The sequence below is a fragment of the Bos javanicus genome, chromosome 23 (assembly GCF_032452875.1).
Source record: "Bos javanicus breed banteng chromosome 23, ARS-OSU_banteng_1.0, whole genome shotgun sequence".
Taxonomy (NCBI): Eukaryota; Metazoa; Chordata; class Mammalia; order Artiodactyla; family Bovidae; genus Bos; species Bos javanicus.
In genome coordinates, this window is record NC_083890.1 from 19,870,338 (window position 1) to 19,888,341 (window position 18,004).

Below are 18,004 nucleotides of genomic sequence, written 5' to 3' on the forward strand. Positions count from 1 at the left end.
AGATTGAAGGGATTAGATCTGATAGACAGAGTGCCTGATGAACTATGTATGGAGGTTCATGACATTGTACAGGAGGCGGGGATCAAGACCATCCCCAAGAAAAAGAAATGCAAAAAGGCAAAATGGTTGTCTGAGGAGGACTTACAAACAGCTAAGAAAGGAAGAGAAGCTAAAGGCAAAGGAGAAAAGTAAAGATATACCCATTTGAATGCAGAGTTCCAAAGAATAGCAAGGAGAGATAAGAAAGCCTTCCTCAGCGATCAATGCAAAGAAATAGAGGAAAACAACAGAATGGGAAAGACTAAAGATCTCTTCAAGAAAATTAGAGATACCAAGGGAACATTCCACGCAAAGATGGGATCAATAAAGGACAGAAATAGTATCAACCTAACAGAACCAGAAGATATTAAGAAGAGGAGGCAAGAATACACAGAAAGAAAGAAAGTGAAGTCGCTAGTCGTGTCTAACTCTTTGTGACCCCGTGGGATTCTCCAGGCAAGAATACTGGAGTGGGTTGCCATTTCCTTCTCCAAAGAACTATACAAAAAATAACTTCATGACCCAGATAACCACAATGGTGTGATCACACATCTAGAGCCAGACATCCTGGAATGCGAAGTCAAGTGGGCCTTAGGAAGCATCACTACGAACAAAGCTAGTGGAGGTGATGGAATTCCAGTTCATCTATTTCAAATCCTGAAAGATGCTGCTGTTAAAGTGCTGCACTCAATATGCCAGCAAATTTGGAAAACTCAGCAGTGGCCACAGGACTGGAAAAGGTCAGTTTTCATTCCAATTCCAAAGAAAGGCAATGCCAAAGAATATTCAAACTACCACACAATTACACTCATCTTACATGCTAGCAAAGTAATGCTCAAAATTCTCCAAGCCAGGCTTCAACAGTATGTGAACTGTGAACTTCCAGATGTTCAAACTGGATTTAGAAAAGGCAGGGGAACCAGAAATCAAATTGTCATCAAAAAAGCTAGAGAGTTCCAGAAAAACATCTACTTCTGCTTTATTGACTATGCCAAAGCCTTTGACTGTGTGGATCACAACAAACTGGAAAATTCTTCAAGAGGTGGAAATACCAGGCCACTTGACCTGCCTCCTGAGAAATCTGTATGCAGGTCAAGAAGCAACAGTTAGAACTGGACATGGAACAACACATTGGTTTCAAATTGGGAAAGGAGTACGTCAAGGCTGTATATTGTCACCCTGCTTATTTAACTTGTACGCAGAGTGTGTGTGTTAGTTACTCAGTTGTGGCCAACTCTTTGAGACCCCATGGACGATAGCCCACCAGGCTTCTCTGTCCATGGAATTTTCCAGGCAAGGATACTGGAGTGGGTTGCCATTTCCTTCTCCAGGGGATCAAACCAGGGATCAAACCCCGGTCTTCTGCATTGCAGGTGGATGCTTTACCCACTAAACTACTAGCAGAGTACATCATGAGAAACGCTGGGCTGGATAAAGTACAAGCTGGAATCAAGACTGTCGGGAGAGATATCAATAATCTCAGATATGCAGATGGCACCACCCTTATGGCAGAAAGTGAAGAGGAACTAAAAAGCCTGTTGATGCAAGTGAAAGAGGAGAGTGAAAAAGTTGGCTTAAAACTCAACATTCAAAAAAGTAAGATCATGGCATCTGGTCCCATCACTTCATGGCAAGTAGATGGGGAAACAATGGAAACAGTGACAGACTTTATTTTCTTGGGCTCCAAAATCACTGCAGATGGTGATTACAGCCATGAAATTAAAAGATGCTTACTCCTTGGAAGAAAAGCTATGACAAACCTAGACAGCACATTAAAAAGCAGAGACATTACTTTGCCAACAGAGGTCCATCTAGTCAAGGCTTTGGTTTTTCCAGTAGTCATGTATGGATGTGAGAATTGGACTATAAAGAAAGCTGAGCGCCGAAGAATTGATGCTTTTGAACTGTAGTGTTGGAGAAGACCCTTGAGAGTTCCTTGGACTGCAAGGAGATCCAACCAGTCCATCCTAAAGGAAATCTGTCCTGAATATTTATTGGAAGGACTAATGCTGAAGCTGAAACTCCAATACTTTGGCCACCCAGTGTGAACGACTGACTCATTGGAAAAGACCCTGATGCTGGGAAAGATTGAAGGTGGGAGGAGAAGGGGATGGCAGAGGATGAGATGATTGTATGGCATCACCAACTTGATGGACATGAGTTTGAGTAAGCTCCGGGAGTTGGTGATGGACAGGGAATCCTGGCATGCTGCAGTCCATGGGGTCGCAAAGAGTCAGACATTACTGAGCAACTGAACTGAACTGATTCTGATAGGAAAACTAGACAAAGATATCACAAGAAAGAAAACTATAAATCAGTATATCTTATTAATAAAGATGTAAAATTCCTCAACAAAATACTAACAGACTGAATCCAGCAACATATATAAAAATCATATGTTTTATGTGAATTATACACCATGACTAAAGATTTATCTCAGGAAGGCAAGAAGGTTGAAACATGAAAATCAGCTAATTTAAAACATCATGATACAAAATATAACATTATACCAAATGAAAGAAGCCAGACATAAAGGACCAGCTATTCAATAGCAGCTTTACCCTAAGACTTATTGTATAAGAAAGTTGGGGAAAATGTCTGAGATGGGCTCTAGTAGTGAGGCTAGTGAGATTCTGAGTTGGAAATTCACAAAAGCATAAAAATGGGAGAAATGTCATGCTGTGTCAGGTTATTTCATCCACTTTTAATATTCTTCCTTGACAGAATCCTTTGTTTGGGCATATGGGTATCTCCCCTGATAGTAACTTCCAAAGATCTGTGGCTTCCTCTCCCATTATCTAAATTCTTGAACTGCTATATCATATTCATGAATTGACATGAACTGATTCTGCATAAGCATGGCAAAAAATGTTTGATACATTATCGACTAATTTCAATTCTACAAGAGTCTTATAAACTGAAAGCACTGACACAATATAGCTAGTACACTGATACCTATTTGAAGATTTTTTTTTTTTCTGTTAGAGGGGAATGTGTTCATGCTAAGTTACTTCAGTCTTGTCCAATTCTGTGTGACCATATGGACTGTAGCCCACCAGGCTCGGCTGTCCATGGGTATTCTCCAGGCAAGAATACTGGAGTGGATTGCCATGCCCTGCTCCAGGGGATCTTCCCAACCCAGGGATTGAACCTGCATCTCTCACATCTCCTACATTGGCAGGAGGATTCTTTACCGCTAGCGCCCGCTGGGAAGCCTGTTAGAGGAGAATAAAGTGAAGTGAAAGTGAAAGTGAAGTCGCTCAGTCATGTCCGACTCTTTGCAACCCCGTGGACCGTAGCCCAGCAGGCTCCTCCGTCCATGGGATTCTCCAGGCAAGAATACTGGAGTGGATTGCCATTTCCTTCTCCAGGGGATCTTCCTGACCCAGGGATCGAACCCAGGTCTCCCACATTGCGGGCAGATGCTTTAACCTCTAAGCCACCAGGGAAGCACAGGTTCTAAAACAGGAATATAGAAAAAGACAAAAGATTTTTGTCTTTCTCCTTTAGAACTGCGTTTTAGAGTTCAAGATTCAAACGCAGTAAAAATTTTGATAAACATTATGCTTCTACTGTGGCCTTTGGGTCAGGTAGACGTCTTATATTATTCCAACCTCTACTCATACTACCTTTCTATTTCTGAAAGACCAGGATTTTGGAGAACACTGAGTCAGGAAAAGACTCTGGTAAGATAAAGGAGAGTATGTGATGACCAAGGATGCATTTCCTTTGTCATCTATAGACACGCAGGCACGCACATTTCCCTTAGCTTTGCAGATATAAGCTCCATAAACGCAAGTCATCTTGTCTTACATCCACCACTGTAATAATTCCAGAATCTAACTTGTTAGCATTGTCAGGACTCAATGATTCTAATGCTCATCACTTCCATGAAATATGACCTAGCAGTGGCCGATTCACACTCAAATCTCAGAGGTAATATGGCTTCCATATCCATGTTGGCCAAGCCAATTTGATATTTGGCTTAACTTGAAAGGAAGTAGTCAAAATAAGTTTAAAAATCCAAATAAAATATTTTCAGCAATCATGAAGGGGAGAAGGGAATAACTTAATTGTCATCACACCACTTTGCCCTATTATTTTGTGTTCTTCTAAGAGACCATGTCATTTTTTGTTTCTTTTTCACATCAGAATACATAATTTGACATATTAAAGTTTTTTTTTTTTTTTTTGGTAAATCCACTCTCAAACCGGTAAAATAACGCTGAATAAACAAGGACTGGAATTTTCTCCATTCAAGCTTCTGTTTTTTTTTTTAAAACAGATGACAACTGATGAGCTCAAATCTGAACTAAAATGGCAAAGTAGAAATCTCTACCTGCAGTTCAAAGCCACAAAACCTTTAAAAATTATAACATTTTAAAAGTTCCTTTGGAACTATCATCCATATCCCATTAGTACTGTTAAGTAGCATAAAGAATATGCACCATATTACTTTTATAAAATCTGGAAAATCCTGAATTCCAAAACTATGGACTTGGAGTTCAGTTGAGGCAATGGGCCAGGAGATTAGAAGAAAAGCCCTGTGTATTACACTTGTGTTTAATCAGGAAAGTTGGGCAAATTATAATCTCTCTGTTTCATTATTCGGAAACAAGGGAGTTGGTCCAGATGAATTCTAAAATCCTTGACAGTAATTAAATTCTAAGATTCTACCTGATCAATTTATATTTTGAAACATATAAATTATGTTCAATTTGGATTATTTTGAAATTCTATTAAATTATGGGCATTTAACTTTGCCCAGAATGTGTGACAAGCACACATTATTAAATGTAACTGCAATTATGCAATTTAATTCAGTGTTAGTACCTGCTGTGCCAAACACAGATGATATGCCTTCCATAATGGTCCTGTGGATATTGGGATGAGAGAGGACAAATGCAAATGTCCAAAATGCAACCTTAAAAAGAAAAACATGTGTCAAAAAATATAACCTTTGAAGGTGAACAAAAGAATACATAGGATTAGCCACAAACAGTTAAAATATTGAAGTTAAACTTAAAAACGTTAGTAAAGAGTATCTTTGAAAACAACTAGATGTTACGAACAAAGAGATGTTATATATCTCTGAGGGGTTAACTTTACAATTTTATTCTGCCACTACAGTTTTACTATATTGTTTATACAGAGTAAACTATCTTCACTACAAAAAAAAAAGGGAAAATCAGGATTTTTATTTTACTAATATGCAATATAAAATATTATACCAGCACATATTAGAATTTCAGAAACAAGTTATGACACTAAAGCAAGTTAGTCCAAAACAAAGATATTTTTAAAGATTCAGTCTCTTTGAAATACAAATAAATTAGCAAATCATATACTCTGCAAATGAAACATGGTAATTTTAAATAAGCCTCAGAAACTATATCTAAAATCTCATAAACTCAATACCAAAAATAGGGTTCTTTCACACCCTATTGAGCAAGGATGCTTGCAAGTTTATAGAGTATTACTGAATACAGTATGTTTGCAAGTTCTCGCTCTAGGCCAAACAAAATTATTTCACATCTTTCCTCATTGTGGTATAAGAAAATAGCACAACCAAGAAAATACCACCAACCAATAAAATTATACTGCTAAACATCAAAGACATACAGATGGCTAACAAGTGCATGAACAAGATGCTCAACATTACTAATTACTAGAGAAATGTACATCAAAACCACAATGACACATCCCCTCACGCTGGTCAGAATGACTGTCATCAAAAAGCCTACAAATAACAAATGCTGGAGAGGATGTGGAGGAAATGAAACCCTTGTACACTGCTGCTGGGAATGTAAACTGGTGTGGCCACTATGGAAAACAGTATGGAGGTTGCTTACAAAACTAAAACTAGAACTACCACATGAGCCAAAAATTTCATTCCTGGGTATACATCCAGAAAATATGAAAACACTAATTCAAAAAAGTACATGTACCCCAGTGTTGATAGCAGCATCATTTACTATAGCCAAGATATAGAAGCAACCCAATTACCCATTAACAGATGATTGGATTAAGAAGATGTAGTATATATACACAATAGAATATTACTCAGCCATAAAAAGAATGAAACACTGCCATTTGCAGCAACATGGATGGGCCTAGAGAATAGTGTGCTTATGAAATAAGTCAGACAGAGAAAGGCAAATATTGTATGATATCACCTATATGTAGAATCTAAAAAAAAAAAAAAAACAAATAAATGTACAGGAAAAACAGAAACATACTCATAGACATAGAAAACAAAATTGTGGCTAACAAAGGGAGAGAGAAGGCAGAAGGACAAATTAGGGGTATGGAATTAAGAGATAAAAATTACTAAGATAGATAAGAAACAGGATGCCCTGGACAGCGCAGGAAATTATACCCATTACCTTGCAATAACATATCATGAAGCATAGCTGAAAAAAGACTGAATCACTATGCTGTACACCTAAAACTATACACAGTATAGTAAATAAACTACTGGAGTGGGTTGCCAAGACCTCCTCCAGGGGATCTTCCCTACCAGGGATTGAACCCACATCTCCGGCGTCTCCTGCACTGCAGGCAGATTTTCATCCACTGAGCGACCTGGGAAGCCCCAAATAAACTACAATCTAATTGAAAAATAAATTTTTTTTCCCCTTAGTTCAGGTAGATGTTTTTGCTTCTATTTTAGATTACACATTAAAGAAAACATACCAAACCATTAAAAGAAGCTTTGGTTTCCCTCTCATCCTTTTTTTTTTTTTTTTTTTTTGTAAACACATATTGTGAAAGAATTCATCTAGGAAAACCAATCCTGAAAAGACTCAGATGTCTAACACTTTGTGTCATTCAAGCTTTTTTGTCCGTCCTGAGAGAATGCTAAGCGTCTTTAAATGATCCCAATGCTCCCCTCTGTGGTCAGAAGAGGAAGAGCAAGCAACTGAAAGGAAGTGCTTGTGTTCAATCGCTCAGTAGCGTCCAATTCTTTGCAAGCCCCTGGTCTGCAGCCTGCCAGGCTCCTCTGTCCATGGGGATTCTTCAAGCAAGAATACTGGAGTGGGTTGCCATGCCCTCCTCCAGAGGATCTTCCCAACCCAGGGATCGAACTCAGGTCTCCTGCATTGCAGGCAGATTCTTTACTGACTGAGCCACCAGGGAAGTGCCTGGACAAAACCAAATTCCATCCTACTCATTGCTGTCCCCTTTGTGACAATAGACTGATACTGTGGGGATAAATACAGTGCTGTTTACATATGCAAGTGAATGGAGAACTGAGCCCTCTACAAGCCCAAGATCCACTCACTCTGTGTGGTGTATTCGGATTAGGACACATTTACCCAAGATATCAACTAGTTCATTTTTAGAGGAAACATGCTCAGTGAGCTCTAATCACCTTCTCCCGACATGGGCCCTTTATACATTATCTATAGGGGAAGTGCTGAATTACTGGAATTACTGGATTTAATTAATAGCCACTCCATACTCAATCCGTTTTTTTTTTTTAATTTATTGTATTGAAGTAAAATTGATTTATAATGTTGAATTAATTTCTGCTGTACAGCAAAGTATTTTAGTTGTATATATTTGTACATATATGTATACACGTGGGTGTGCGCATGCTCAGCTGCTGCAGTTGTGACTTCATGGACTGTAGCCCACCAGGCTCCTCTGTTCACGGGATTCTCCCAGGCAAGAATACTGGAGTGGGTTGCCATTTCCTCCTCCAGGGGATCTTCCCAACCCAGGGAATGAACCTGTGTCTCTTGTGTCTCCTGCTTGGCAGGTGGATTCTTTAACACTGATCAACCTGGGAAGCATGTATACATGTATATACAACTAAATCACTTTGCCATACAGCAGAAATTAATACAATATTACATATATTTTCATATTTCTTCCATTAAGGTTTATACAGGATATTGAATATAGTTCCCTATGCTATACAGTAGGACTTGTTAATTAAAGACTCAGAGTTCAAGTGCGGGAAAAATATATCTTAGTGATACTGCATAGATTTTCAGATATACAAAAGAGGGGTTTAAAGTTTTATGTGAGGAGGGAGGAGGGTTCGGGATGGGGAACACATGTATACCTGTGGCGGATTCATTTTGATATTTGGCAAAACTAATACAATTATGTAAAGTTTAAAAATAAAATAAAAAAATAAATAAAAATAAACAAATTTAAAAAAAATAAAGTTTTATGTGGTTAATTACAGTTTTAGAGATTGACTAAAATTGGCTATTACTTATTTTTAAAGCAAACTCAAGGAATTCAGTTAAACTATAAATGGTTGTATAGTGGTGTTAGTTACTGTGTTTGATGCCTCTTTTCTTAACAGATTTTCTTCTAAAAATCTATATTATATTCTACATAAAATCTTTTAAATTAAAAAAATCACTCTTTTAAACAGAAAGGGACAGAGAAGAGCAATGATGCGTAAGAAGTTTATACACATTACTGAATCAACAAATAAGAATACATGACCTTGGGATTGTTGTGCACCACATTTGGCAAAAGAGTTCAAAACTTCTCCCAAAAATACCAGTTCATGTTTTGTCAGAGGGGTCATATCCATGGTGAGGGCTAGGGAAAAAGAAGAAGGACCACTGGACTCACTGAGCTTCAGAAGCAGCCACCAAAATGCCTCTCCATCATCTTGAAAAGGTAAGAATATAGGAAAGAAGAGATGGGGAGGAAAGCTCTGCCCGTTGAGTCAGGGACAAGATGAACTGAGAGTGTTTTTCAGCCTCATTTGTTCTTCCGTTCAGAACTAAATTTACTAGGGGGCGTCCCCGCTTATCCAGTGGCTAAGACTCTGAGCTCCCGATGCCACGGGCCCAGGTTGGATCCCTGGTCAGGGAACTAGATCTCACATTCCACAACTGAGAGTTCGCACGCTGCAGCTAAGGATTCCACATGGCGTGACCAAGACCGAAGATCCCGTGTGCCACAGCTCAGACCCAGCACAGCCAAATTAAAACAAACCAACCAACAAATGAAACACTTAACAAATATTGACGGACTCTCTATAACTGGCCACAGAGGCTTCCACCAACCATGGTAAACACAAAACTTACAGAAGATATACTTCCTGCCCAAAGGACTTTCACGTCTGTTGAAAGTATGAGAGAGAGACAAGAGAAAAAAATGAGCTAAATATACAGGCAGCAGATGGTACAGACAATAAATGCTGTGGGAACTGAGGGTGGGCTGGGGAGGGGTGGGGGATCGTCACCACTGAAAGTGTTTAGAAAGAGCTTCAGAGAAGCAGATTGAACAGGTAAAACATCAACTTTGTGATTGGTTTGGAACAATGTTCCTGAAAAGTTTATTTGGTAGTCAGGAATTTCTTGGACTTTGGAAATGGGTTTCCTGTAGAAATAATTTCATAAATCATGGTTAATGTCTTGGACCAGTCCACCGAAGTTCACCAAGACCTTGGTCTCATAACAGAGCCTCCTGGTGCCCTGTACCAAGCCCATCTGATGCCTGAGCTCTGAGTTCCATGGCCCTTGAGACACAGCAGAGAGTAGAATATGATCCAGACACCAGGGAAGCACAGGCCCCATAATCCACACCTCTGGCAGGGCTTTTGGAGGCTCTCCCGGCCACGGTGGGAGATTACAGAAGCTGGGAACAGCAGTAGCTACTCTCACCCTAGGGCATCTGAGAGGTCAAGTTTTGGAAGCCAAGGCAGTTCATTATTAGTTGGCCACTGAACAAAATGACTGATTGAAACCATGGTGTTGCTTTTTATAAGAAAAGAAAGTGAATGCTTTTTGAGCCAGGGACTATAAGGCACTTGCCACTCCTTAAAAACATAATGCTCACAATATCCTATGAGGCAGATAACATTCATCCTATCTTATAGATATGGACATACGGCTCGCAGTTAAACAATGGCCCACTCTCATATGACGCTGTGATTAGGCATTGGACTTGACTCGAAAGCCAGTTCAGGGTCTCTGCCTACATGCCAGCTCCCTCTTAGAAGTGCCAACAAGAACCAGTAAGACAGAACTTTCACTGATCATCAGACACTTGCTTTCTGAAATTATTGATTTAAATTCTTTCGCACCAGTGCCAGGAACAGATTCCAAAAAACTGACTTCCCCTGGGTCAGATCAATGGGGCTTTGTGTCCCTTTCTTCCAGGGGGTCCTTTCTAATGAGATCTTGAAAATTAATCCTGTGACAGGAGTGACTGTTTTGTTGCTGCTTTGGAAGTTGCTTTTGATATCTGCCTTTTAATTTTGCTCTAGCTTAATCAGTTTCCAAAAGAACTGCACAAGGAAAAATCAGAGAAGAGTATTAGAGGTACATAAAGAAAGGGAAAGGGTAGACTGTTTTTAATTTCTCCTACCCTAGATGAAATATAGATTTTAGTGACTGACACACACTCGAGCAGAGAAGCCAGAATTTCTATTTCTGCTCTTTACAGAATCCACCTGCAATGCAGGAGACCCCAGCTTGATTCCTGGGTTGGGCAGATCCACTGGAGAAGGGAGAGGCTACCCACTCCAGTATTCTTGGGCTTCCCTTCTTGCGGTTCAGCTGGTAAAGAATCCACCTGCAATGTGGGAGACCTGTGTTTGATCCCTGGGTTGGGAAGATCTCCTGGAGAAGGGAACAGCTACCCACTTCAGTATTCTGGCCTAGGGAATTCCATGGACTATATACTCCATGGGCTCGCAGAGTTGGACATGACTGAGCAACTTTCAGTTTCTTTATAATGGGTTACAGGAAACCAAAATATTGATACTTAGAAAGCCTTCCATAACTTTTACCAGAGGAAGGAGAAACAAATAATACTTAACACATCTTATTTCTATTTGTTAGAAGAAAAAAGAATACATTTAACATTATACGTGGGTTAAAAGTTCCTGTTTAGTAGAAAACAAACACATAAAAAGTTTAACCTTTAAACTCTCAAATTATATAAGTGCAACTTAAGCTAACATAAAGTCTTCCTGACACAGGAAACAGTTGTGCATCGATCATGAAGTGTCAGACAAGTCTTGTAGCTTTATTCTAATTCATAACAGTTTTAAAAGGAAACAGTTCAAAAATCTCTGCTCTCATCCCCACCACCCGAACTGCTAAGAGGAGCTCGGTGCATCTACATTTTTGTGCAAACAATGATGCTTATAAGGAATACCTTCTGAGAGTCTGGAATGTTGATGATGCTAGGCAGAGGGTGCTTTTGTGATCAACCCCCCAAGAAAATCTGGGACACCGAGTCTCTAATGAGCTTCCCTGGTTCATAACACTTCCCAAAGTTTGTCACAACTTAATTGCTGGAGGAATGATGTGTGTCTTGCGTGACCCTGCAGGGAGAAGACTCTTGGAAGCTTGTACCTGGTTCTCTCTGGGCTTCATCCCCCCCACTCCCCTTTTTCCTTTGCTGATTTTGCTTTGTATCCTTCTGCTATAATAAATCTTATCTGTGACTGCAAAAGAAAAACACACACACACACACACACACTCCTCTTTCTTTAGAAGTATGGTAAGTTCTAATGTCACCAGCTCACTCATGGGGAGGCTTCAGGTCTACATCATGCCAACAGGAAGGATACACAGAAGGAGAATGGGTTCAAGGGAAGACAAAGAACTCATGATCCCTGGGTAGCAGCTGGTTTATCTCACTGAATCCTCACAATAATCTTGTAGAAAATGAGGGTTATGGACTATTAAAAGGCTCAAACCTAGGACCACACTAGGACTTTTACTATCCCTTTTTACCAATAAGGGAACGGAGGATCAGAGTCTGTTACCTCCATAAGATCCTATGCTGTGGCTAGGATACCTGGATTCAGCTCAATTTTAACTGAACTACCCATTTATCTACTCTCTCCCCAATAAATGGCAGGGGTCAAGACTTACTAATCTTTGCAGCACTGATATTAAGCACGTTGCCCAACATGGAAAGTACAGAAAGTGCTCCATACACAGGTGTTGTCACATCTGCCCCCAAAGTGCGAAGTTTTCCCTTAGCCTCTTACATGCTGCCTTACAAAGAACAGAATGCATTTCAGATCTCTGCTGTGTCTCCTTTGTAATCTTAACAGATTTCCTTAGGCACTTAGTTTTGTTTTCCTATCTCACAACCAAATCCATTACAGTCATTTTCTTCCCCATAACATGTGAAAAAAAAAAATTTTTTTTTAAATTCCCTAGTGGCTCAGTGGTAAAGAATCTACCTGCCAATGCAGGGAGACACAGGTACCATCCCTGGTCCAGGAAGATCCCACGGGCCGTGGAGCAATGAAGCCCGTGCACCACAACTCCTGAGCTTGTGCTCCAGAGCCTGGGAGCTGCTGAAGCCTGCACGCTAGAGCCTGTGCTCTGCAGCAAGAGAAACCACTGCAATGAGAAGCCCACGCCCTGCAACGAGAGAGTAGCTCCCGCTCTCTGCAACTAGATAAAAGTTCGCACAGCAGCAAAGACCTGACACAGCCAAAAATAAATGAACAAATAAATAAATTATAAAAAAGGAAGAAAAATGAAGGGAAAAACTGAAAGCACAGTAGACAGAAATGCATGCCTTCCTTTACTAATATACTTACAGGGACAGTATTGGACAGAGAAGCCCAAAGTAGTAAGAGCCCATAATTAGGACTCTTCTGTTCATTTGCTTCCATCTCTAGGAGGTCAAGTACAGCCTGCATTACTGTCTGTTTAAAAAAAAAAAGAAATATTGTCAAACCAGAGCTATGTGACCAAGACTGATATTAATAAAGATTATCTTTCTTTAATCTGAAAAGAACATTTTTTTTTAATCTGAAAGATACTATTTTTGCTTTTCTTAGGTTTGTGATTTCAGGCATGCGAAGGGATTTACATACTTACTGGTAGAATAGTAATTGGAAGTAGGGACTCTGAGGTTCAATACTTTTACCACATTGGTTCAAATCCTGGCTTAATTTTTTTAAACACTTTATTTTTTAGAGCAGTTATAGGTTTACAATAAAATTGAGAGGAGAGTACAGAAATTTCTCATATAACCCTTACCCCCACATCTGCGTAGCTTCTCCATTGTCGTCAGCATCACTTACCAGAACTGTACATTTTTTTTTTTTTTACCAAGGATGAAACTAAATGGATATATCATAATCATCTAAAGTGTATAGCTTACCTTAGGATTCATTCTTGGTGTTGTAAACTCTATGGCTTTGGACAAACGTGTGATGACATCTATTATCATTACAATATCACACGGAGTATTTTCATGTCCCTAAAACATCCCCTAGGCTCTGTCTACTCATCTCTGCCCAGTCCCCAACAACCACTGATCTTTCTACTTTCTTCATAGTTTTGCCTTTTCCAAAATGTCACATAATTGGAATCAGACAGTACATACCCTTCTCATACTAGCTTCTTTCACTTAGTAATATGCATTTATGGTTCCTCCATGTCTTTTCATGGCTTGATAGCTCATTTCTTTTTAGCACTAATACTCTGTTCTCTGTAGGTAGCACAGCTTATCCATTTACCCACTTACATACTGAAGGGCATGTTGGTTGTGTCTAAATCGGTATATTATAAATATTACAATACTCTAAAACTATGCAGAGAACTGACATTTGACATGGACGGTGCCAGGTCAGATCAGGGCTACATCCAAGGCCACCTACTGTGGCTGTTCTCGGGTCATCACACAAATTCCATGAAAGCATTTCCTTCATTGGAAGGTTTCCCAGATTTGCCTCTGCCAGTGGTCATCTCCATCACCATGAAGAAACTTAGACATTGTAACATTTCCATTAAACTTACTTGTGCACTGTGAATCTTAAATAGGCAATAGAAATAACAGTAGTCACTGCTTTGGAAGGCAAGTACTGTTTTAAGGGCTTCACAGGGATCAAAGCATTCAGTGCTCACCCCAGCTCTAAGGAGTAGATCTGTTATTTTCACTGTTTTACATTTGAGGAAATGAAGGCACAATTAAGTTGGGGAGCTTTGCTAGAGACATACAGATTGTCACTGGTTGAGCTGGGATTGAATCCTGGGAGTCTGGCCCCTGGCTCCAGTGCCCACAATCTTAGCTACTAGACTATCTACCCTTTGAAAGTGAAAGTTGCTTAGTCATGTCTGACTCTTTGTGAGACTCCATGGACTGTAGCCTGCCAGGCTCCTCTGTCCATGGAATTCTCCAGGCAAGAATACTGGAGTGGGTGTAGCCATTCCCTTCTCCAGGGGATCTTTCCAACCCAGGGATCGAACTCAGGTTTCCTGCATTGCAGGCAGATTCTTTTCTTTACTATCTGAGCCACCAGGAAAGCCCTTTAGGGACAATCTTAGCCACTAGGGCTATGCTGCCCCTTAGAGACTCAATCCTTAACTCATGGATTCGGCATTTGGAGAAGTGCACTACGCTAGAATGCAGTGGTTTTTCTTCAGATTCTATAATATGGAAAACACCAATTACATCACTATCAAAGTAAACACATGACTAGAGGCTGTTCCTGTTACTTACAAAGAATGTTCTGTTTCAAAAGTGATTAACCCTGGCTTTCTGGTTTTAACAATCCCTTGTTTTCCAGGTATTGAAGTTGTTGTGAAAAATAAATGAGTAGTGAATTTGTGAAATGTGTAATAGTATGGCTGGGACACAGTAAGCACCCCACACATGTTAGTGATGTCTTATTGTTTTTGTAACAATGGATTAGCAGGTTTGAAAATAGTTTAAGTATAAATTTCATTTACTTCTGATTTCTATTAGATTTACAATGCAAGTTGTTATGGTACAAAGTTAATGTTTCATTGAAAATCCTACAGATATATTTCATTCTCTTGATGGGCTATTCTGTAGCACAGTCTTTTAAAATAAAAACATTAGTTTAATATGTATCTAGAATAACATGGGAGAAGGAGATGGCACCCCACTCCAGTACTCTTGCCTGCCTCCGTACCCACGGACGGAGGAGCCTGGTGGGCTGCAGTCCATGGGGTCGCTAAGAGTCGGACACGACTGAGCAACTTCACTTTCCACTTTTCATTTTCCTGCATTGGAGAAGGAAATGGCAACCCACTCCAGTGTTCTTGCCTGGAGAATCCCAGGGACGGGGGAGCCTGTTGGGCTGCCGTCTCTGGGGTCGCACCGAGTCGGACACAACTGAAGCGACTTAGCAGCAGCAGAATAACACGGGAGACAACATTCAAGTTAAAATATGATAAAATTATGATGTGATAAGTGTGTGTATAATATTAAAAAAAAAAATCTTCTTCTAGTCTTTTGCTTAACTAGGCCATTGAGGGACTTCCACAGTGGTCCAGTGGCTAAGACTCTGTGCTCCCAATGCAGAGGCCCTGGGTTCAATCCCTGGTCAGGGAACTAGAGCCCACATGCTGCCACTAAGACTCGGTGCAGTCAAAAAAAACAAAAAACCCTAGGTCATTGAAATCCACTTATACAGTAAAAGACAACAAAATCTTTTATTTTCTTCTTAGCCCATGTTTTTTAAAAGATTGTTGGTATAAAGACATAAACTCTGTGTGAACACTGCTGGAGGAAAACAGAAACAAATTTTATTTTTGAAAAGTTAAATATTCCCTAATTTTTTACTCCTGGTACCACTACCACAATTTACAGGGCAATATATCTGATGTAATGCAAAGAAAAAGACAAAGCTACAACAGATAAAAGACCTCAGGAATATAACATCTAATTGACATTGCTGCTGTTGCTGCTGCTGCTGCTGCTGCTAAGTCGCTTCAGTCGTGTCCGACTCTGTGCGACCCCATAGACGGCAGCCCATCAGGCTCCACCATCCCTGGGATTCTCCAGGTAAGAACACCGGAGTGGGTTGCCATTTCCTTCTCCAATGCATGAAAGTGAAAAGTGAAAGTGAAGTCGCTCAGTCATGTCCGACTCTTAGTGACCTCATGGACTGCAGCCTGCCAGGCTCCTCCGTCCATGGGATTTTCCAGGCAAGAGTATTGGAGTGGGGTGCCATTTCCTTCTCCAATGCATGAAAGTGAAAAGTGAAAGTGAAGTCACTCAGTCATGGCCGACTCTTAGCGACCCCATGGACTGCAGCCCACCAGGCTCTTCCATCCATGGGATTTTCCAAGCAAGAGTACTGGAGTGGGGTGCCATTGCTTTCTCTGTAATTGACATTACATTGCATTAATCAATAGCTGCACTTTTTGCAAACTGTGGATATAACAGTCCTGAACAGGAGGGTTTCCTGTTTAAGCTGCAGTAACTTTTCTGACTATGGATCATTGTTCTTTCTGTGGCAGATTTTTACAGTTTCTCTAATGCATTTGGGACAACTGTCTCAAAGTAACCTGCAGCTTTTCTGACAACTCCTCGCTCTCTCTCCTGCTAAGAACTGTAGTCCTTTTCTTCTGAGTTTTTAGAATTTTCTGCTACCATATCCACCACTTCCACCACCAGATCCATAACTGCCACCATGGGGATTGCCCGAGCTTCTTCTACCAAAACTGCCCCCTTTCATGGGTCCATAATTTGATTGCTGTTGTCAATTATAATTTCCAAAATCATTAGAGTTTCCACCACCACCATAGTTGCCTCCAAAATGTCCTCCTTCATCGATACCATCATATCCTCCACCACGACCACCATATCCACCACCTTGGTTTCCATATCCTGGTCTACCACCCACCATAGCCTCCTCTACTACTATAACCAGGATCAGCGCCATAGTTGCCACCATCACCTCCAAATCCACTATATCCACCATCACCTCCTCCATAACTCCCTCTGCTGCCACCACCTCCATCACCATAGCCTCCTCTTCCACCAAAGTGTCCACCACCTCCAAAGTTTCCTCCATGACCCATAAAGTTGCCAGATCCACCTCCACAACCTCTTTGTCATCCAGCAGATTGCATCTCTTGTTTAGAAAGGGCCTTTTTTAAAAAATGAAGTCACACAGCTCATGAGTGTTCAAACTGAATTCGGTCCCAGCCATAAACACTGAATAAGCTTCACCAAAGTTCAAAATCTGTCTTTATTCAAAGAGGGAGTTCAAGTACTTATGATTAAAGTATCTCATTTCTTCAGAGTAAGAAAAATAAATGCTATTCTAGAATTACTGTCAGTGGGGAGTTTTAAGTGAAGTGAAGTGAAAGTCGTTCAGTCACGTCCGACTCTTTGCTACCCCATAGACTATACAGTCCACGGAATTCTCCAGGCCAGAATACTGGAGTGCGTAGCCTTTCCTGTCTCCAGGGGATCTTCCCAATCCAGGGATAGAACACAGGTATCCCACATTGCAGGTGGATTCTTGCAGCTGAGCCACAAGGGAATCCTGGGAAGTTTTAACTGGGGCATTAAAACCCCTGCTTTATAGGCTCCTAGATTACAGATCTACTTGGGTCCAGCTTTTATACACATATGGTTTTGCCTCTAAATCCTGGAAAATAATGCAAAGAAAAATGTGTTTATCTAGATCTGTTTGTAAAACAGAATTCTTAGCTGAGACAAAGTTTGTCAGTGAAGGGCATCCCAGTCTAACTTCCTTTCCTTTTGGCTAACTGTTGACTGTTTAATTCTGAATAATGTGTATATGGTGATTATATTTTTTTTGTACTTTACTGTATTATTATTTTTTTAATTTAAGAAAATAAAAGGCAATGTGATTTTCCCCCTTTTCTGTCTTTTCAGAAATGCCTTGCAGAATATAATGACAGCTTAAGATATACAGCAAAGATTGTTTGCATTAAACAATTTAATTCTCCAGCTGTCCTGGTACCCAGTCTAACTTTCTATCCCCTCTATTCAAGAGGGAGATCCCCAAACATTCACACATTCCTTTTTTTTTTCTAAAGTGAACTTCCCCTCCAGTGTTAAGCAGAGTTGTTTAAAATAACACTTGCTATTGTTAACTAAAAGCAAACGAACAAAAATATTTGATATCATCTTTAAGTGCTAAAAGATAGGAAGTGATTTCTTCAATGATGATAACAATGATAAATTCTTACACAGTCTTTACTCTCTTCCAAGTGCTTTC

The 18,004-nt window shown here is 40.1% G+C and overlaps 1 protein-coding gene across 1 annotated transcript in view; it reads right to left on the reverse strand.

The window, feature by feature from the left end:
* LOC133236356 (24-hydroxycholesterol 7-alpha-hydroxylase) overlaps nucleotides 1-18,004 on the reverse strand; it is an 85,660-nt gene that overhangs the window by 50,114 nt on the left and 17,542 nt on the right. Inside the window, exons 6-7 of the mRNA XM_061398346.1 lie at nucleotides 12,590-12,697; nucleotides 4,873-4,963 (exon numbers count right to left, since the gene is read on the reverse strand). Coding sequence (XP_061254330.1) covers nucleotides 4,873-4,963; nucleotides 12,590-12,697 — 199 coding nt within the window. The remainder of the gene's footprint in view (nucleotides 1-4,872; nucleotides 4,964-12,589; nucleotides 12,698-18,004) is intronic.